Here is a 23851-nt window from a genome sequence, read left to right as displayed (position 1 = left end):
TGACAATTTTAAATAAATTTCATATTTAGTTTATTCTGAAAGAATATTTTCCATTTTCTTTTTTTTATAGATTGTTGATATTATTTTGTAGGGTGTTGTTCTTTGCATCTCTACTTCAATTTTAGTTTTATTATTTATATTTTGTTGTTTTTTTTATTTAGTATTTCCCTTCCCTATTGAAATACATATGTGTACGCTGTTTTTTTTATCATATTTATGTATGTATATATTTCTGTTGCATAGTTTTAGGCGGCAATTTATTTTTAAACTCCTCTAGCCGGACTTAGAGTAATGGAGACTGGGAAGCGTAAAAACAAATGTTTAAACATGACAAAACATGTTCTTTTTTTGTTGTAGTTGTATATGGTTAAATGTTTTTCATGTTTTTTTTATTATTTCTGCCAAGCTTTATGGATAAAGTCACAGTATTTAACATGGATTTTAGTTTTGTAGTTAGCTTTTTTTTAAAGAATTTGTTTTTTTTTCAGTTAGTTGTTTATATATTTGAAAATATTCCATGATTGCAGTGGGAAACAAGAAAAAGAAACATGTTTACTGGACGTTGTAGATATATGAGGTTTTATGGTTGGGGTATTAAAGAGAAATAAGAGAGATTTTTTTTTCCAAAAAATATTTGGTTTTTGGTAAAGCACAATTTTAGGGGGTATGGAAAAGAATGGATATGTTGTGGTTGGTTTATATTTAAATGAAAATAAAAGAATATACAAATAATAGAAAGATTTTATTTAAATTTGAATTTAAAAAACTAAAGCATACTTCCAGGAAAATTCAAATAATTTTGTTAATTTGTTTTCTATTTATATTATTTTCTAAAGGCTCTATGATTTTCCAGTACATTAACTGCCCAACACTCTCTCTCTTTAGCTTGTAATCACCTGACCATCTTAATTAAATATTATTTACATTTCATAGATTTCTTAACCCAAAATCAGAGCATATTTTAAGGCTATTTACAGCAAACATTAATTACACCAATTGTTTACCTTTGCTTAATATTTAAGCTGGAACACATATTCTTCTCCTCATTAAACCAACCCCCTCCCCCAATTTCCTTTAATTCAATTATATAAATCAAAAGACTGTAATAAATTTCCTAACATGTAATATTGTTACAATTTCCTTTCTATTTGCCAGTAGCCAAAGCCCGAGATTTCTGTGAGTTTTGTAAGATTTAAATCTGGTTGTATGTAATCGCCTAAAGATTAGTGGCAAAATTAATTATATTTTCGATTAAATTTCATTTCAATAGCATGTATATTTAATTACACAAAATTAATGTTAATTGTATAGAAATGATTTTTCTTTTCATTTCATTTCTTCTACAATTTTGTAAATCATTAAGAGAAATAAATGGAAATTTATATCGCACAAAATGCACAAAAATGCCTTTAAGTTACTTAAACTGAAATTAATTATTTTTGAAGACAAAGGCCAAACAAATTCATTGAAATAAATAATTGTTATTTATAGCCTTAAAGTATGCTTGCTTTAAGTTCTGGTCAAAACAACAATTTCATGGCAAAATTTAAATCCCTAAATGATTTTCAATTTCATTCATACAATAATAAAATCGATTTGTGTTTTTTGTTTGCCTTTAAATGCCTTAAAATAATCTTTTATTATGATGCAGCAATAAAGATTTTCATTTTAATGCCCCTTAAAGTAGGCAAATAAATAAGGCAGTCTGTGAATTATGTAAGTATATTATAGGTATTTATTTGAGAAACTGGCCTTGAAGCTAAATTTAATGCACAATCAAGGCTAAAAAACACAGGAATTGTGTAACAATAAAATTTATTGAAAGCAACAAAACATCACACAAAATAAGTGATGAAATTTTAATGAAAATTAAGTAAAAAGGAAAAACCTTTTGGAAAATCATCAATAATAAAGCCAATAATCAAAAAATAAGGAATTCGAATTTTTCAGAATTTATAAAAATAACCGATTAATTATTCGAATAAATAACCGAATAATCGAAACATTTTTTTTAAATTTTATGATGATAAATCAAAATTGTTCACATTTTATCGAAACTACTTTAAAATTTATTCGAATAAATATCCGAATAATCGAAAAAAAATTTTAAAAAATATAAAAAAGTTTAATTATTTTATTAAACGATTTTAAATTTTGAGAATTTTTTTTCAAAAATAATCGGATAATTATTCGAATAAAAACCGAATAATCGAATAAAATATTCGAAAAAAGTTTTATTTTATTTTAATATAGAAAACAATAATTGTATAGATTTTTTATTTAGTATTCGAATAAATAACCGAATAATCGAAAAAAAAATTTAAAAAAATAACAAAGTTTGATTATTTTATTAAAAGATTTTAAATTTTGAGAATTTTTTTTCAAAAATTACCAGATAATTATTCGAATAAAAAACCGAATAATCGAATAAAATATTCGAAATTTTTTTTTTTTTAATTTAATATAGAAAACAATAATTATATAGATTTTTTACATTAAATTCCTGATTAAGCATTCGAATAAAAAACCGAATAATCGAAAATTTTTTTAAAAAAATAACAAAGTTAAATTATTTTATTAAAAGTTTTTAAATTTTGAGATTTTTTTTACAAAATTAACCGGATAATTATTCGAATAAAAACCGAATAATCCAAAAATATTCGAATAAAAAAAATTATATTATTTTATTTTAATATAGAAAACAATAATTATATAGATTTTTTACATTAAATACCCGATTTAGTATTCGAATAAAAAACCGAATAATCGAAAAACCATACAAAATTAAAAAAAAGTTTAATTATTCTATTAAAAGATTTTTAAATTCCATATTTTTTTTACAAAAATAACCGGATAATTATTCGAATAAAAATCGAATAATCGAATAAAATATTCGAAAAAAGTTTTATTTTATTTTAATATAGAAAACAATAATTATATAGATTTTTTACATTAAATACCCGATTTAGTATTCGAATAAAAAACCGAATAATCGAAAAACCATACAAAATTAAAAAAGTTTAATTATTCTATTAAGATTTTTAAAATCTAGATTTTTTTACAAAAATAACCGGATAATTATTCGAATAAAAATCGAATAATCGTAAAATATTCGCATAAAAACATAAAATCGGAAAAATTTTATAAAAATTTATGTTTCCTAATTTTTTCCCTAAAATATATTATTAAATAGATATTTGACAAATATTATTATTCGGATAATTATTCGATTGCAAAATATTCGAATAAAAACCGAATAATCGAAAAAATTTTAAAAAAATAATTCTTCTTGAAGTTTTCAATTAATATCTTATTTATTCTGATTTTTTATAAAAAAATATTCGATTAATTATTCGAATAAGAAACCGAATAATTGAAAAAATTAGCTAAAAACTATTTTTTTTTAATTAATAATTAATATCTTATTTGTTTAGATTTTTTTTATTCGACTAAAAAAATTCGGTTAATTATTCGAATAAAAAACCGAATAATCGACAAAAAAAAATTCGTTTAATTAATCAAATAAAAAACCGAATAATTGAAAAAATTTCCTAAAAATTTATTTTTCCTTTAAAATATCTCATTTGGTATATATCTCCTTTAAATGTTTTAAGTTACTTTCTAAGAAGAGAAAAGAAAGAATTAACAAAGGTCAATTTAACAAAATGAGAACGAAAGTAGTTATTTGCATAATAATCCGAGTAATAGCTGTTAATAAGAATTAATCAATTTAAAAAACAACAAACAGGAAATTTATTCGATGATTTAGGGCTTTATTCGTGTAATTATTCCAAAAAATTTTGTACAAAATCGGATTAAATATGATATTTAATAAAAAAAATAATAATTTTTTGAACATTTTTTCAATTATTCGGTTTTTTATTTGAATAATTAATCGAATTTTTTTAGTCGAATAATTATTCGAATAAAAAATAAAACAAATATGATATTTTAAAGGAAAAATTAATTTTTAGGAAATTTTTTCAATTATTCGGTTTTTTATTCGAATAATTAATCCAATTTTTTTAGTCGAATAATTATCCGAATAAAAAAAATCTTAGCAAATACGATATTTTAAAGGAAAAATAAATTTTTAGGATTTTTTTTCGATTATTCGGTTTTTTATTCGAATAATTAAACGAATTTTTTTAGTCGAATAATTATACGAATAAAAAAATCTAAACAAGAAGGATATTTTAAAGGAAAAATAAATTTTTAGGAAATTTTTTCGATTATTTTTATTCGTATAATTATTCGACTAAAAAAATTCGTTTAATTATTCGAATAAAAAACCGAATAATCTAAAAAATAATCCTAAAAATTTATTTTTCCTTTTAAATATCTTATTTGCTTAGATTTTTTTTATTCGAATATTTATTCGACTAAAAAAATTCGGTTAATTATTCGAATAAAAACTGAATAATCGAAAAAAAATCCCAAAAATTTATTTTTCCTTTAAAATATCTTAATTGTTTAGATTTTTTTTATTCGAATAATTATTCGACTAAAAAATATTCGATAAATTATTCGAATAAAAAAAACCGAATAATTGAAAAAATTAGCAAAAACTTTATTTTTCCTTTAAAATATCTTATTTGCTTAGATTTTTTTTATTCGTATAATTATTCGACTAAAAAAATTCGAATAAAAAACCGAATAATCGAAAAAAAATCCAAAAAATTTATTTTTCCTTTAAAATATCTTATTTGTTTCGATTTTTTTATTCGAATAAATTATTCGACTAAAAAAATTCGTTTAATTATTCGAATAAGAAACCGAATAATTGAAAAAATTTGCTAAACATTTATTTTTCCTTTAAAATATCGTATTTGCTAAGATTTTTGTTTATTTTTTATTCGAATAATTATTCGACTAAAAAAATTAATTAATCGATTAATTATTCGAATCAAAAAAACCGAATAATCGAAAAAATTTCCTAAAAATTTATTTTTCCTTTAAAATATCTTATTTGTTATGATTTGTTTTATTCGTATAATTATTCGATTAAAAAAATTCGGTTAATTATTCGAATAAAAAATCGAATAATCGAAAAAATTTCTTAAAAATTTATTTTTCCTTTAAAATATCGTATTTGCTAAGATTTTTGTTTATTTTTTATTCGAATAATTATTCGACTAAAAAAATTAATTAATCGATTAATTATTCGAATCAAAAAAACCGAATAATCGAAAAAATTTCCTAAAAATTTATTTTTCCTTTAAAATATCTTATTTGTTATGATTTGTTTTATTCGGATAATTATTTGACTAAAAAAATCGGTTAATTATTCAAATAAAAAACCGAATAATCGAAAAAATTTCCTAAAAATTTATTTTTCCTTTAAAATATCTTATTTGTTTAAATTTTTTTTATTCGAATAATTATTCGACTAAAAAAATTTGGTTAATTCTTCGAATAAAAAACCGAATAATCGAAAAAAAATCCTAAACATTTATTTTTCCTTTAAAATATCTTATTTGTTTAGATTTTTTTATTCTGATAATTATTCGACTAAAAAAATTCGATTAATTATTCGAATAAAAAACCGAATAATCGAATAAAAATTGCAAAAAATTTATTATTCCCTTAAAATATCTTATTTGTTAAGATTTTTTTTATTCGGATAATTATTCGACTAAAAAAATTCGAATAAAAAACCGAATAATTGAAGAAATTTCCTAAAAATTTATTTTTCCTTTAAAATATCTTATTTGTTAAATTTTTTTTATTCGGATAATTATTCGAATAAAAAACCGAATAATCGAAAAAATTTCCTAAAAATTTATTTTTCCTTTAAAATATCTTAGTTGTTTAAATTTTTTTTATTCGAATAATTATTCGACTAAAAAAATTCGTTTAATTATTCGAATAAAAAACCGAATAATCGAAAAAAAAATCCTAAAAATTTATTTTTCCTTTAAAATATCGTATTTGCTAAGATTTTTTTATTCGAATAATTATTCGACTAAAAAAATTCGGTTAATTATTCGAATAAAAAACCGTATAATCGAAAAAATGTCCTAAAAAATTTTTTCCTTTAAAATATCCTATTTGTTTAGATTTTTTTTATTCGGATAATTATTTGACTAAAAAAATTCGGTTAATTATTCGAATCAGAAATCGATTAACTGAAAAAACTTTCTTTCTTTTCTCTTCTTAGAAAGTAACTTAAAACAAATAAAATTAATATTTAAAATTAATATTAAGAAAAGCAGCTTTTCAATAATCTACAACAACTTGTTAAACAAATTGAGTTGGGCAAATGTCAGAAAAAAAATGTAATTTTTTTTTTTTTTTATTTCTTAAATTTGTTTGAGTATTTTTTTGTTGTTTCCCAAAAACTCCTAGTTAAAACTATTTTAATTTATTATTATTGGCAGCTCATTATTATAAAAACCTATGCATTTTTAAATAAATATTGACCAATGGAATTGTATTACAAGCTTTACATTAAATTTTTTACACAAAAATTTAAACATACTTTCAGGCATATGTATGGCAAACAAATTTCTAAATAATTTTTCTTTACATGCAGTAGCTTATTTCAAATTACAATACTAGCAACCTTTTCATTTTCGTTGAATTTTTAGTGAATACTAAAAAAAAAGTGAAGTATACTTTTGGGCTGTATAAAAATTTAAAAATAGCGGGGGCTTGGAAAAATCTATTACTCTCTGTTAATCAGGCTAAACAAATGGCAGGCATGTGGTGAATGGTATTGTATAGACAGCAGGTCATATGCATATGTAAGTAATATTAACTTTACCTGCATATGCTTCAAATAACCAGAAAAAAATATTCCAACGAAATTCCTTTATTTAGAGAAGCATATTTTGGAGCGGTTGGTTGGGCTTCGGTAAGCAGTAAATTAATATAGATTTTAGCTAAGGTTCTTGGAAAATCATTACATTAGGCGGTGGTACAGTGTACAACCGAAAGCTGCTTGTTACATTGAGGTTTAGGAATTTATAGCATACATTTGGGAGCTAGGAATTTAAACAAAGTAAAGTATTTTTAAATGAAATTTGAAGAAGAATACTTTGAAATTCAGCACAAATTTGTTTAAATTTAATAAACTTAATTTTTTCTAAAAGTTTATATTAACTGTTTTTAACTATTTATTTGATTTAATTGTTTATTTCATTACAAAAAAGAATTAGGTCAATTATGGTCATAGAATAGAAAGAACAAAAAAAACCTGCGTAAATTAACTTTATTACCTTTGTTACTATAGCCCTAAAGTAGGCTATATTATATAACACACTTTGTTTGTTTTTTATGGCTAATTTGCAAATAAACTGCAATTTTGCGTGCCTTACAATCAAAAGTTTTATTACAGTTTTTACAAACTCTAAAAAAAATATTATAAATTCCACAAAGAACTGTATATCAAATGATTCAAATAAATACTTGAAATCTGTTATAAATAATAAAAGGTTTTTGTTTAAAAACCAACAAACATTAGCTTTTAATAACAAAATAAATAAAATCCCTTTAAGTAGGCTTCAAAAAATATTGCAAAATAAAAGGAATCAACAAAGAAAACAAATATTTATTTATTACTAGAAAAATACTATAGAAAAAACTTGTTTTCCAAAAAAAAATATACACAATATTGCTTTATTTTAATTAAAAAAACTTTAAAAGAATTTTTTATTAAATTTTTCATGAAATAATTCTATTTCTGAGCATTTGCCCAACTCAATTTACCTAAAAATTTCATAAATTTTTTCTTTGGTCTCTGCTGCTTTTGTTAATATTTCTTACTGCCTACTTATAGGCTGTTATATAGTAAACAGAAACAAGTTTTTTATTTGTAAAATATTTTGTTTTAGGAATTAATTAAAAAACTTCCACAAATATTGCTTTACACAGAAAACACATACAAATACTGGATTGATTCTTTGTATTCGAATAATATTTGTAAAATATGTGAATAACTAAGATCTTTTACAGGAAAAATTATGAAAAATAAATATTTGGGATATTTTTCAGATTATTCGTTTTTTTTTATTCGAATAATTATCCGAATAATATTTGTAAAATATGTGAATAAATAAAATATTTTAATGGAAAAATTAAGAAAAATAAATATTTGCGATATTTTTCCGATTATTCGTTTCTTTTTTATTCGAATAATTATCCGAATAATATTTGTAAAATATATGAATAAATAAAATATTTTAATGGCAAAATTAAGAAAAATAAATATTTGGAATATTTTTCAGATTATTCGGTTTTTTTTATTCGAATAATTATCCGAATAATATTTGTAAAATATATAAATAAATAAAATATTTGAATGGAAAAATTAAGAAAAATAAATATTTGCGATATTTTTCCCATTATTCGGTTTTTTTATTCGAATAATTAATCGGATTATTTTTATTCGAATAATTATTCGAATAATTTTGTTTAAAAATAAACTGATTAAATAAGATCTTTCAAAGAATGTTTTTTTTTACATTTTTTTATTCGAATAATTAATTAACCGGACATTTTGTATTCGAATAATTATCCGAATAATATTTGTAGAATATGTGAATAAATAAGATCTTATAATGGAAAAATTAAGAAAAAAAAATTTAGGAAATTTTTCCGAATAATCGGTTTTTTTATTCGAATAATTAAACAGATATTTTTTTATTCGAATAATTATATTTGTAAAATATATGAATAAATAAAATATTTTAATGGAAAAATTAAGTAAAATAAATATTTGCGATATTTTCCCTATTATCGGTTTTTTTATTCGAATAATTAATCGAATTATTTGAACACGAATAATAGAATTATTCGAATAATTTTGTTTCAAAATAAACTGATTAAATAAGATCTTTCAAAGAATGTTTTTTCCATTTTTTATATTCGAATATTAATTAATCGCACATTTTGTATTCGAATAATTATCCGAATAATATTTGTAGAATATGTGAATAAATAAGACCTTATAATGGAAAAATTAATAAAAAAAAATTTAGGAAATTTTTCCGAATAATCGGTTTTTTTATTCGAATAATTAAACAGATATTTTTTTATTCGAATAATTGTATTTGTAAAATATATGAATAAATAAAATATTTTAATGGAAAAATTAAGAAAAATAAATATTTTCGATATTTTTCCGATTATTTGGTTTTTTATTCGAATAATTAATCGGATTATTTTTATTCGAATAATTAATCGGATTATAATTTTGTTTCAAAATAAACTGATTAAATAAAATCTTTCAAAGAATGATTTTTTCCATTTTTTATTCGAATAATTAATTAACCGGACATTTTGTATTCGAATAATTATCCGAATAATATTTGTAAAATAAGTGAATAAATATGATCTTTTACAAGAAAACTTTAGAAAAATAAAATGTTAGGAAATTTTTCAAATTTTTTATTCGAATAATTAAACAGATATTTTTTATTCGAATAATTATCCGAATAATATTGAAAAAAAAACTTATTAAATAAGACGATTTTTAAGGGAAATATTAAAAATTCCAGACATTTTTTACCATTTTTTATTCGAATCATTATCAAAATGATATTTGTAAAAAAATAAGAAAAATAAATATTTGAAATATTTTTCTGATTATTCGGTTTTTTTATATTCGAATAATTATCTGAATAATTTTTATAACAAAGAAACTGATTAAATAAGATATTTAAACAGAAAAATTAAAAATTTCAAGAAATTTTTTTCCCCATTTTTATTCGAATAATTAATCGTACATTTTTTATTGGAATTATCCCACTAATATTTATAAAATATGTGAATAAATATGATCATTTAGTAAAAAAATTAAAAATAAATAATTTTTTACGAAATTTTTCCGATTATTCGGGTTTTATTCGAATAATATCCGGATTTTATTCGTTTAGTTATCCGGATATTTTGATAAAAAAATCTGTAAATTAATAATATTAGAAAATAAATTAATAAAACAAATTTGTCTGGAAATTTTTTCGATTATTCGTTTTTTATTCGAATAATATCCGGATTTTATTCGTTTAATTATCCGGATATTTTGATAAAAAATCTGTAAATTAATAATATTAGAAAATAAATTAATAAAATAAATTTGTCTGGAAATTTTTTTCGATTATTCGGTTTTTATTCGAATAATATCCGGATTTTATTCGTTTAGTTATCCGGATATTTTGTTAAAAAATATGTAAATTAATATTTGAAAATAAATTTATAAAACAAATTTGTCTGGACATTTTTTCGATTATTCGGTTTTTATTCGAATATTATCCGGATTTTATTCGAATAATTATTCGATTATTTTGGTAAAAAAATCTGTAAATTAATGATATTTGAAGATAAGTATAAAAAAACTGATTTTTTTTCAAAATTTTTTCATTATTCGGTTTTGTATTCGAATAATATCCGAATTTTATTCGTATGATTATCCGAATATTTTAGTAAGAAAATCTGTAAATTAACATTATTTCAAAATAAATTAATAAAACAAATTTGTTTGGAAATTTTTTTGATTATTCGATTTTTATTCGAATAATAACCGGATTTTATTCGTTTAATTATCCGGATATTTTGATAAAAAAAATCTGTAAATTAATAATATTAGACAATAAATTAATAAAACAACTTTGTCTGGACATTTTTTCGATTATTCCGGGTTTATTCGAATAATATCCGTATTTTATTCGAATAATTATTCGTTTATTTTGGTAAAAAAATCTGTAAATTAATGATATTTGAAAATAAATATTAAAAAACAGTTTTTTTCAAAATTTTTCATTATTCGGTTTTGTATTCGAATAATATCCGGATTTTATTCGTATGATTATCCGAATATTTTAATAAAAAATCTGTAATTTAATGATATTTGAAAATAAATATTATTAAACAAGTTTTTGCAAAATTTGTTCGATTATTCGTTTTTTTAATCGAATAATTATCCGGATTTTATTCTATGAAAATAAAATAATAAATTTTTTCTATTACATATTGTGTTTTTTATTCGAATATTTTACGATTATTCGGTTTTTTATAGTTTATAAACTAATCTAATAAAATAAAAAATATGTTTTTTTATTTCTTTTCTAATTCTCTTTGATTTATTATTATTTCTATTGAATTTTTTATCCTCTTTTATTATAGATTATTCAAAATAAATTTATTATTGTTTACTTTTCTAAAACAATTACAATTTAACAATTTTTACACACAAAAAAATTCATAAATTTTTATTCGCAACACGACAAAAAACAATGGCGTATTGTTTACTTCCGTTTACATAAAATAATGAAAAATGCATAGTATATTTTAGGGATGGTCAGCAAAAAAATAAACGTAAACCATTTTAAATATTTAAAATTATTAAATATTTTAGATGGCTAGATAAATAAAATAATAATAATAACACTTTAATTTCTTTTGCGCCGGAAATTGCAGAAAACATTATTGCTAGTTTAAAGCAAATACATAGTTTTTTCAAAAGTTTTTGCCATTAATTATTTATGAAAATGTCAATAAAAACCAAAACACTTTATAGATACAAACATATCAGTATAATGTTTATTTTATGGCCTTTTTATACTCCTGGGATAAATAATTTTTAATTATATGTGATAATCTTAATTAGTTGTTAAAGCAGGGCGGCATTTATTTATGTGGCTTAAAATGTCATAGGCTTTTAGAGTATGTAATTGTTGTTAAATATACTTTTTAACATTAAATATGTTCATATTTTGTTGTGGTGCAATTCCCTGTTTAACATTTATATTTTATAGATTTTTGTTTGTTATTTTAACACAAATCCCTAAAGTATGCTATGGATTTTTTAAAAATCGTTATAAAGTTACAAAACTTTATCAATGTTATAATAAAAGGTAAAGATTGCAAGATTTTTTTTTAATTTAAAGATCAAATGTAGGAATTATGTATTAAATCTTATAAAATTAAATTCGTTAAGTTTTTAAAACTTTCCTTAAGTTCGAAATTTGTATCAAAATTAAAAGCAATTTATGTGTGTTAAATGAATATCCAGAAAAATCGTTAAAATTGCTTATAATTTACAAAATAAAGTTTCGTTAAGTATTTTGAACTTTCGTTAAATTCGAAATTTGTATCAAAATTAAAAGCAATTTATGAGTGTTAAATGAATATCCAAGAAAATCATTAAAATTTTGTATAGTTTCCGAAATAAAGTTTCGTTAAGTTTTTTGAACTTTCATTATGTTCAAAATTTGTATTAAAATTAAAAGCAATTCTTATATATTAAAAGAATATATAAAAAAATCATTGAAATTTCTTTTAGTTTCCGAAATAAAGTTTCGTTAAGTTTTTCAAACTTTCGCTATGTTCGAAATTTGTTTCGAAATTAAAATCAATTTATGTATGTTAAATGAATATGCAAGAAAATTATTAAAATTTCTTTTAGTTTCCGAAAAAAAGTTTCGTTAAGTTTTTCAAACTTTCGTTAAGTTCAAAATTTGTATCGAAAATAAAAGAAATTGTTGTTTATTACTTGAATATATAAGAAAATTAGTTAAATTCCTTATGACTTTCAAAACACAGTTTCGTTAAGTTTTTCGAACTTTCGTTAAGTTCAAAATTTGTATCGAAAATAAAAGAAATTGTTGTTTATTACTTAAATATAAAAGAAAATTAGTTAAATTCCTTATGGTTTTCAAAATAATGTTTCGTTAAGTTTTTCAAACTTTCGTTAAGTTCGAAATTTGTATCAAAATTAAAAGCAATTTATGTGTGTTGAATGAGTATCCAGGAAAATCATTAAAATTTCTTATAGTTTCCGAAATAAAGTTTCGTTAAGTTTTTCGAACTTTCGTTAAATTCAAAATTTTTATGAAATTTAAAAGACATTTTTATTTATTACTTGAATATAAAAGAAAATTATTCAAATTCCTAATGGTTTTCAAAATAAAGTTTCGTTAAGTTTTTCAGACTTTCGTTAAGTTTCAAATTTGTATCAAAATGAATGGTAATTTATGTCCTTTACTTGAATATAGATGAATATTACTTAAATTCCTTACAGTTTATAAAATAAAGTTTCGTTAAGTTTTTTAAAGTTTCGTTAAGTTCGAAATTTGTATCGAAATTAAAAGCATTTTTGGTTTATTACTTGAATACCTAAGAAAATAATTCAAATTCTTTTTAGTTACCAAAATATAGTTTCGTTAAGTTAGTTAACCCTTGATATATGTGTTTTTTTTTTATAATTTATTAATAATTTATGAAAACTATGTAAATATTGCAAAAATTTATGAAATGTAAATGCTTATTGCAATAAATATCTTTCAAATGCTTTTAAATTAGTATTTTTATGAGTTTTATGATCCCTGAGAATGAATGCGGGTAATATTTAACTAAGCCTAAGGGTATGCTATACATTTTGTACAAAATTAGTTAGTTGGTTTACTACACCTCTGTTAAGGTATGTATGGTCCTTTTGTTGGACTGGCTTTTAAAGCAAATGATATGAATTAGTTTTTTTTTAATTTTTTAAACTAAATGATATAATAGATAATGACACACACACAAAATTACAACAAAAGAAACAGGCAAATTATATAAACAATTAAGAAAAAATTATAATATAATAAACAAAACAATAAATACTTTTTTTTAAGTTGATAATTAACTAATTGTGTTTTAGTTTTAAATCTCATTTAACTAGAAAACGTGCAAAGGGTTTTTAACATTTAAGGTTTTCTTTAATTTAATTTTTTGGAATTTATTATTTTGTTAAAATTTTGTGTGTTATTTTGTTACTATTTAAAATTTTAGTGGGATTATAATGTAGAATTTTTATTAATTTTCTTAAGGCAAGCCAAAAGCAATCATTTGTTTAGCGTTTTTCTTTTTGTTTTTAAATTCTAAACTAAAGGGAAGTTTTTTGGGGGAAAAATTCCCCTGTTTTGAACTTCCCTTTACTTACTTATCAGTTAATCTATGTCCTTTAGAATCATACAGTGGTTGATAAGATTTGTGCCTAAAGTTGAGTTTTTAATTAAATCAAAAAAAAAAAATATAGAAAAGAAATTAAAAATTTGGAAAATAATTATAGTTTTAATAAAGCAAATCAAAAAAAATAAATAAACGAGAGAAGAAAGACACAATGTATAATGTAATAAGCATTAAAAAGCAGTTAAAACGTTTGAAAAAATCATTAAATAAGAGTTTTTACGTTAAAAAAAAACAAATAATAACGGTTTTCTTGACGGTATGACTTTAATAAACAAATATCACACACATATACAAACATAAACAACAGTATGTGAGTGTGAAAATAAACCTCTCTCTCAAAAAGGTAAACAAAACAAGAAAATAACACTCTCCTAAAAAAGGTAAACAAAAACCTAACGGTTGTTTGCTTGGTTTCATTTGTTTAACATCCCTGTTATTACTAGCAACAAGCAAACAACATCTCTGTGTTTGTACAGGGCTGTATAGTTGTATTTAAAAGGTTCTTAGGTGTTATTATAGATTTATTTATAAATTATTGTTATTTTCAGGATGTATTGTGCTAATAAAGTATTTTATTAATAACATTAAATTCCCTATTGTTTAGTTGGTATATTTTTAAAGGTTTTAGCAATTTTTTTTTAAGGGAAAAATTATTATTATTGTTTTATTACTGGGTTTAAGAGGAATTTGTATATGTTTTTTATCATATATCATATAAATAAAGGGTAACCTGATGAAACAAAATTTTTTTTTATTTATAAATCTGCAATAGCTAAATAATTTAGGTTTGTTTTAAGCTTTCTTGTTTAGTTTTATAGTCCTAATCAATTTGATATTTATTTTTAGTTACTTTTTCCCTTTTTTAAATTTATTTTTTTTATAACCCTTTTTGTTTTGTTATTTATTTATATTTTGGAGGGAGACTTTTTACAGGAATTTTTTTTTTATTTTACCTTTTTACAAAATTTACAAAATTTTAATGTTTTTAATAACAAACAAAAAAGAAAAATTACTTACGGTTTGGGCAATATTGTGTTACTGAGATTATCTTTCCATTGTAAATCGGTGACTAGGCTACCCTGAGGCACATTGGGTCGACAGGTTAATATAAGAGATTTGCCTACAGGTTTTCTTTGTACTTCTTGCATGGGGAAAATTTCCAATTTGGGATTGTCAGCGGCTAAGGTGATATCTGCAAATAAATAAACATAAATTTTAGAAAGCAAAACATAATTTTGATAGTTCCATTTAAAAGAAACTTGATTTAAAGCCTATTCTTCAAATAAGTGTCTCTGCTAAAGTGTCTAGGCTAAGATCATAGTTGGCTTAAATTTGTATTATTTTCATAACAAATTGCTTGTTTTTTTATTAAATTCCCAAATAAATAATCTTTAATTTAAAAATATATAAATTTTTATTTAATAATCCTTTACAAGTTAAGCTGCACAACAACAATAACAAAACCATATTTGTTGAAAAAATAACATATGCATGAATATAAGGCCAAAGTGACCAACAATTTGCTAAAGTAGTTTTTTTTTACACACAAAAGCTTAAAAAACCCACAAAAAAAAAAGAATTAAAATAAAAACAAACTCTTATCAGGTCATAAAAATATATAAAAAAATAAATGAAAACGAACTCACGTGCATAAAACATCATGTGTAAATAATGCGTTAATGTGACTGTCAGGACGAACGCACTTGACCACCCCAAACAAAAAAAGGACTCAGCATACATATGCTACTGATATAAATGCAATTTTAACGTGGTCAATGTGTAAAGTATTTTACTTTTTTCCTCCATTTTTTTTCGTTAATTATAACAACAAATAATGTTGGAAGTAAAAGACCACATAAAATAAACGTTTTTATTTATTTATGGAGTTATCAAATGAGAGGGAGAACGAGAGTGAGAGAGAGAAAAGAAAATAACGGCAGCTTAAGCTGTTTGAAATATGTTTAAGGCAGAGTTGCATTTTTAACGAGTAGCCAGATTAATTTACATATAAGTTTTGTACACAACATGTAAAAGCAAAACCTCAATAATAAAAAGACAAGAAAAAAAGAAACAATTTATGCACAACAGCTCTGGATAAATACAGTTTCATTAAAAGAAATATATAAATAAATTTAATGATTCTTGGGCATAAGTGTTAAAATGGAAATTAATGATACAGTTAAAAGCAAAAAATGAAACAAATTAAATGTTTTCTCAAAAAAATTTTCATTTCTGCCCCAAAAAAATTTCAAGATTTTTCTAGAATTTTTTAAAAAAAAATTTGTTTAATATTTTGCATAATTTTTTCTAGTAACTGTAATTTCCTTTAACTTTTAATTTGCTTTTATTTCCTTATATATAAGAAAATCGTAAATTTTTTATTTAAAACCAAAAAAAAAAACTGAAATTTTCTCTTCTTAATTATCTTTGGCCAGAGTGTGACATGTGCCTTATATATCAAATGTCCTTAAATGTTTTATATAAGTTTTCTGATTAAATATTCACATACTACTACTACTGTATGCCTTAAGAACTCTGTCTGTCATTCAGGCTTTCAATTTCCTGGCACGTGAATTATTATAATGGTTTCGTTTGGTTTGATGCTTCATGTTGCTGTTTGATTAAATTTAAGTAGCACATATGCCAAGGATGTTACACAAAAATTCACATGAATTGTGAAATTAAGAATAAGAGGATGAAGTATTTGCAATACTTGCAAAGTAAAAAATTGTCCATATAAGCCAATTAATGAAAATACTTGAGAGGAAAAGCAAATAAAACAAAGGAATTTGTCAAAAATTATTTAAAAAAAGGAAAAAGAAATGTTAATTTAATGTGAACAGCTCATAAATATATAAAAAATTAAGAATATTAAAAGAAATTTAATAAAAATGCATTAATTTAGGAAACTAGAGTTTAAAAACTCAAAATCAAATTATAACACCTTGGCAACACAGTGTTAAACACCGTTAAACTGTGTACTTTTAGTTGGTCCCCAATCTTTTTACAATCGCTGCTTAATTTTTCTCTCTGTTTACATATTTATGAAATGGTCCCCAATCTAAGTACTATAGCAGCCAAGCTGTGCTTAATTTGTTTCTCTCTCTGCAATTATTTATTTGGTCACCAATCATTTTACTCTAGCAGTCAAGCTGTGCTTAATTTGTCTCTCTCTGTAATTATTTATTTGGTCACCAATCATTGTACTCTAGCAGTCAAGCTGTGCTTAATTTTCTTCTGTTGTAATAACTTGTTTTTAGTTGGTCCCCAATCCTTGCACTATCGCTGTTAAACTGTGCTTAATCTGTCTCCATGTTTACATATTGTGAGATGGTCCCCAATCTAAGTACTATACCAGCCAAGCTGTGCTTAATTTGTCTCCCTCTGCAATTATTTATTTGGTCACCAATCATTTTACTCTAGCAGTCAAGCTGTGCTTAATTTTCTTCTGTGTTAATAACTTGTTTTTAGTTGGTCCCCAATCCTTGCACTATACCAGCTTAGCTGTGCTTAATTTGTCTCTCTCTCTATAATTATTTATTTGGTCACCAATCATTTTACTCTAGCAGTCAAGCTGTGCTTAATTTGTCTCCCTGTTTACATATTTGTGATGTGGTCCCCAATCATTTTACTCTAGCAGTCAAGCTGTGCTTAATTTTTGCTGTGTTAATAACTTGTTTTTAGTTGGTCCCCAATCCTTGCACTATAGCTGTTTAACTGTGCTTAATTTCTCTCTGTTTACATATTTGTGAGATGGTCCCCAATCGAAGCACTATACCAGCCAAGCTGTGCTTAATTTTTCTCTCTATTTACATATTTATGATATGGTCCCCAATCTAAGTACTATACCAGCTCTGCTGTGCTTAATTTATCTCTCTGTTTACATATTTTTAAAATAGTCCCCAATCTAAGTACTATCGATGATTAGCTGTGCTTAATTTGAATGGCAGTGTTGCATTTTTACAGAATTTAAATATTATTTGAATGAAAAATAGTTGAAATAGTATTTAAATTATATTTTTGTAGGCTTTAATATTTGAAACTTATTTTTTAAATAAGAATTCTTAGAGAAATTTTTCAAACTTCTAAAAACATTTAGAAATACATACTTAATTTAATTTAAACAACTTAACAATTGCTTAACTTAATTAAGGCTAATATAGATTTAATTTCCACTTCATGTCCCAGAAAAATTAAACAAATATTTCAAAATTTTTCCCCAATAACATTTAAACAAATGACAGACAGATCTCTTGTACACACAAAAATAATTATAAACATTTTTAGTTTAATTTACTCTGAAGTTTAACACACAATACAATAATACACTTCATAATTTGAAACATTTGTTTTTCCAAACCATACATACAAAAAAACCACATACATATTTTGTTTTCATTCATAAAGAAATTAATAATACAAGAATACAACACAACAAGTTTCATAGTATTCATCATTATTAAGATCATAAGCAAGTGATAATATAAACAAAATTCAAATAATTATTTGAAAAACAATTTTGATTTGTTATTCTAATAACTGCAAATATCATGTACTTTTATACACTTATACATGTATAAATGCCAGTCAGTCATTTGTTAGATCTTTTTTTGTGTATAATTTCTTGTGTTGAAATTTGACAGTCTAAAGGCAGCTGTCAGAACTGTCAGTTAGCACAACATTTGCTTGTATGTAGTATTTTTATATAAAACATAAATAAAAATCCCATAGCAAGTACTTTAAATCATATACTTACACATATATCTGTTATAAAATATTTTTTTTTGTTTTTTTTTATAAACATATGGAAAAATTGAGTAATTTGAAAAATTTTATGAAAACATTTTTCACACTAGATTTTTAATTAATTTAACATATGGCCATATTTTCATTAAAATAATTAAGAAATTAATAAAAACAATTTTACAAAATAAAATTGAAATATAAAAATTTTCGAAACAAAGTACTTTTTTCCTACAAAAATCAATTTTAAGAAATAAAAGAATTTTATTATTTTTAAAAATCACTAGCAGATGGATTATTTTAAAAAAAATATTTGAAATCGTTTGCATTTAAAATTTTAATTTTTCTTATTTTTCGAAAAACTATTTTTTTTAAATACATTTCATATTATTTCAATTTTTCCCTTAAAATTATCAATTCTTTATAGCTATTTTTTGCATACATAATTAAATTCAATATTTATTCCATTTGTTTGTAATATTTCCTGTTGATTATTAATAAAATATTGACAATAACTTTTGCTAACACCCTTATAAAATAACAAAACTTCATCTGGCCATAATTCCAAGAAATAAATAACTCAAACTTTTAATTTTCCATTCCTAAAGCTTTGAGAAAACAACCGCACAGCATAACACTGTGCACCACTGCTGTTGTAATAGAAATTGTCTTGAAACTGTCAGCAGTATTTTTAACCAACAACTGACTGCCAACAAGGACCAGCAAAAATTCGTTTAAATATTAACAATTTACTAGTTATTTCATTGAACTTTTCTTTGCTGGTTATTTCAGGACATTTATTGTCGTTATTTTTTTTTACTTATTTTACGATTTAACTAGCTAGCTAGTTTTGTTATTTTGCAGCCATTTTAAAATGCCACAAGTTGACATTAATTTCATTTGTTGTTTTCTTTAGTGTGTCACAGTTTTACTTCCTTGCAATTCCAATTGTTGTTGTTAATACCACTTGCTCATTCCTTTACTTCTCTCTCTCGCTATGTGTAATACTCTAGCTAACAGTTCTTTGTTGTTGTTGTTGTTAAGTGAAGGTATGTTTATGTTTATTTGTGGCCATTTGCAAAAAAACGGGGCAATTTGTGGGACATTTTATAAGGGGTATGGTGCCAGGGTTGGCAGTTAAAGTTTTTTGTAAAATTTTGTTTCACTTTTTCTGCAGTTCTTTTGCTAAAATTACGCTATTTTATGTTTTTAATTAAATTGTGAATTTGTGAACATAATTTTTGTTATTTTTTTGTACAAACAACTAGAGTTTTTGGGTATTGTTTGAAAATGAAAACAAAGTTTTACTAATAAAAATTGTTTTACCAAAAATATTATAGTAATTTAGCAAAATTTTTTTGTACACTTTAAGAAAATAATAAAAAAAAATCACAATTTATTTTAAATTGTATACAATTTGTATATAAACTCATTAAGTAATTTATTTATTTAGTTGATTTTTTTATAGTTATTTGTATATAACTACATACTTTTTATGTAAATTTTATTAACAACTTAAGTTAATTCGAGTGTTATTTAAATTTTTTTTTGTACAGATTTTAAATACAAACAATGTTTTTATGTAAATGTGTGGCAATTTTTTATTTATTTAAATTAATATGTCACAATATAATACATTAAATAAAACGAGGATTTTTGTGTATGTGAAAAACTATGCCAACAACTGGGGGAAAAAAACTTAAAATCAAGCACTCAGAGAAAAATTTTTAAAAATTTAATTTAAAAAAAAACAGGAAAAAAATGTTGGAAACTTTTCTTTAACAGGGAAATGTTGCTATTAAAACATAATAACTATTTTATATTTTTTCATAATTTTAAAAAATCGTTTTCTTTCAAGCTCTTACAGACAAATTTTAACAATAAAACAAAAAAACTAAAGTTTAAAGCTAAACAAATATTTTAAATTTAATTTAAAAAAAATTAAAGAAAAAATTAAAATTTATATAAATTTATTAAAAAAAAAATTAAAATAAATTTCAGAAAAATTTTGGAAACTTTTCTTTTACAGGGAAATGTTGCCTTTAAAACACAATAACTATTTTATATTTTTTCACAATTTTAAAAAATCGTTTTGAAAAAATTATAAAAATTTTAATTTATAAAAAAAAAAATTTATAATTTCTCAAAAACATTTCGGAAAGTTCGATTCGATTATTTTAAAAAAAAATTAGGAAAAAAATTTAAATTTTAATAAATTTCCAAAAAAAAATTAAAATAAATTTAAAAAAAATGTTAGAAACTTTTCTTTTACAGGGAAATGTTGCTTTTAAAACACAATAACTATTTTATATTTTTTCACAATTTTAAAAAATCGTTTTGTGAAATTATAAAATTTTTAATTTATAAATAAAAAAAATTTTAATTTCTGAAATAAATTTCGGAAAATTCGATTCGATTCTTTAAAAAAAAAATTAGGAAAAAAATTTAAATTTTAATAAATTGACAAAAAAAAAATTAAAATAAATTTCAGAAAAAATTCTGGAAACTTTTCTTTTACAGGGAAATGTTGCTATTAAATCATAATAACTATTTTATATTTTTTTACAATTTTAAAAAATCGTTTTCTGTTTTAAGATTTAAAAAAAAATTTTAAATTTAAAAAAATTTCCGAAAATTCTTTTCAACCTAAAAAAAATTAAATTTTCTCTAATAAACTTGACATTTTTTCCTTGGTTTATTTAATATTAATACAGTTTCATTGCATTTTTTTGTTTAATGAATCATTAAATTTTATTTACATTAACAACAGGCTAAAGCAAATATTAATTGTGTAAAAATATCATTTTATTATTTCTGTAACAAGCAGCAAACAATTCACGAGCTTTTCATTAAAACAAACCAAAAAAAAAAAACCCCATCGACATACATGTCTCAGCTCTTTAGCCATTTTATTCATTGCATTTTTTTGTTGTTGTTGTTTATTGTAGGCAATAAAAAATAATTAATATTAATTGAAATTTAAGTAGATTTTTCATATTTTTACATTTATACAGTGCTCAAACAATGAATTAAATATTAGCCTGTAATGAGAGAATAGTTAATTTAAAAACAGACGGCCACAAATGAGCAAATAGTGTTGAAAAGTTAAAAAAAAACACTCACATTTTTTCAATTAAACAAATGAGGAAAATAAACAAAAATGTTTTATATATTATGAGGAGTTAAAATAAGGAAACAAAAATAACTAAATTGAATATAAAATTTGGAAAAAAAAATTAAAAAATGAAGGTGTGTATTTTTCTTTATAGTTTAAAATTTCTTTGCTTTAAATTAAGAAAATTATCTTTTTTCTATAGCTTTAAATTCCAAACTGTTTAAAATTCAAAACTTTGCTCTTAAAAAATAAAAACGGATGTCTTCCGGAATGATTATTTCAAATGCTAAAAAAACCCCTAAAAACGCCAGGAAATATACCTTCTTACCCTACAACAATAACAGCCATAATAACGGAGTAAAAGCAAAATAAATGCCAGACAGGAAAGATCATTTCTAGAGTATCAAATAACAAACAAACATAAAAAACACAGTTAGTTACCAGCAATTTAAGACAAAAATTCAAAGAGGGGAGAAAAAATATGTTAAAAACACACATGTGACAGTCTCATCTAATGACTTTGCAGATACGTTGAAGCATAAAAATTTCTGACGTTAAACGTGTGTGGCATAAATAAAAAAGGCAAGTCACAAAAACCTTACTTTTTTTTTAAATGAAATAAAATTTCCAATAAAATATGCTGCAAAAAATGAATTTGTTTGTTTGCTAAGAAAAAAAAAACCCAGCTTTTATAAATAGAAATGGCATATAAATTAGAAATTGTTGCTGGTAACAGGAGAAGGGGCCTGAAATTGGCAAAAATATTCATGAACGCCTAAAAGTATACTTCATAATATGCAAACACATGACTGTGCAAGCACAAGGCTGTGCTGTATAGTAATTTAAATTTGCCTAGCAAGACTTGTAAGGATTTTTTTATTTATTTAGTTGCTACTATACGGAAACAGGTAATGTTGAATTAAGAAAAAAAAAATTTTTTTCTAAAAGGAAATTCCACAGTAGGGTATTTACCAGCCTTCTTTTTTATTTGTAGTTTTGTACATATTTGCTTTCTTCTATGCCTCAGTTAATATAATTCTCTTTTATTTTCTACTATTTATAACTTTTTTTTTTGCATGTGAAAGTAGGCTTTACTATTTTTCAAATTACCATTTCCATTACTATTCACAATAATGTCTAGTAACATTGAGTTTGAGTGTTATAGAGCCCTTACAGCTTTTAATATTCTACTTCATCACTCACTCATGCACAGATTTTGCTTTCTTTGACAGTTTGTTTTCTTTCTTTCTTTCTTTCTTTTTTTTTTGCATTTAAGGTTATACAAAATTGCCTAAACACCTATAAATATGCTATGAATGTCATTTACATATGTTAGGCAACAACTTAACAAACAAAACAAGGTATTTGGGCAAAATTAAACAAATATTTTGAAGGTAATCATTAAAAAAAGAAAATAAAATATAAATAAATATTAAATTAGGGTTTATTTTAGGAACAAAATAAAAAATTCCTTATTATTACATTAATTTTCATGTTTAAATTCAAAAAATATTCATTAAAATGTAATAAAAATCAAAGAAATAAAGAAATTATCAAAATCGCTTAATTAAATGCCCTATTCAATTAGGCAACACTGTACTCTTTGACTCACTAACGGTTATTCTCTTTATTTTGCTTTGTTTACATTTTGATCAATGTTGCTAACAGCAAATAGTAATATCATTCAGCTAAATAGTATTTTTTCATAGTTTTAAGCAGTTTTTCTAATTTAAAGCTTTAATTAAATGATATTTAAGAAAAATTCAAATTTATTTAGGGAAATTAAATAACACAAAAAAACACTGATGGCAAATTTAAAAAAAAAAAAATAATTTAAAAAATCGCCAAATTTAAAAAAACACGTTAATTTAAAAAAATCGCCAAAACTAAAATAACCTTTTAACGATAAAAAAACTTTAATTTCACAAAAAATCGCCAAAATTAACAAAAAAAAAAAATATAAATTTGATTACAAATGACAAATTTAAAAAAATCGAACATATTTCTCAAAAAAAAATTATAAATTAACAAAAATCGCTT

At 22.2% G+C, this 23851-nt stretch overlaps 1 protein-coding gene across 4 annotated transcripts in view; it reads right to left on the bottom strand.

The window, feature by feature from the left end:
* Fas2 (fasciclin 2) overlaps window positions 1-23851 on the bottom strand; it is a 158961-nt gene that overhangs the window by 49657 nt on the left and 85453 nt on the right. For 2 of the 4 annotated variants that reach the window (XM_065510335.1, XM_065510337.1), the window contains exons 3-4: window positions 14971-15145; window positions 13925-13978 (exon numbers count right to left, since the gene is read on the bottom strand). In XM_065510335.1, coding sequence (XP_065366407.1) covers window positions 13925-13978; window positions 14971-15145 — 229 coding nt within the window. The remainder of the gene's footprint in view (window positions 1-13924; window positions 13979-14970; window positions 15146-23851) is intronic. The other 2 variants (XM_065510336.1, XM_065510338.1) reach the window with 1 other exon arrangement.

The sequence above is a fragment of the Calliphora vicina genome, chromosome 4 (assembly GCF_958450345.1).
Source record: "Calliphora vicina chromosome 4, idCalVici1.1, whole genome shotgun sequence".
NCBI classification, from domain to species: Eukaryota; Metazoa; Arthropoda; class Insecta; order Diptera; family Calliphoridae; genus Calliphora; species Calliphora vicina.
Note: the sequence above shows the minus strand (reverse complement) of the source record. Positions and strands in the feature narration are given on the sequence as shown.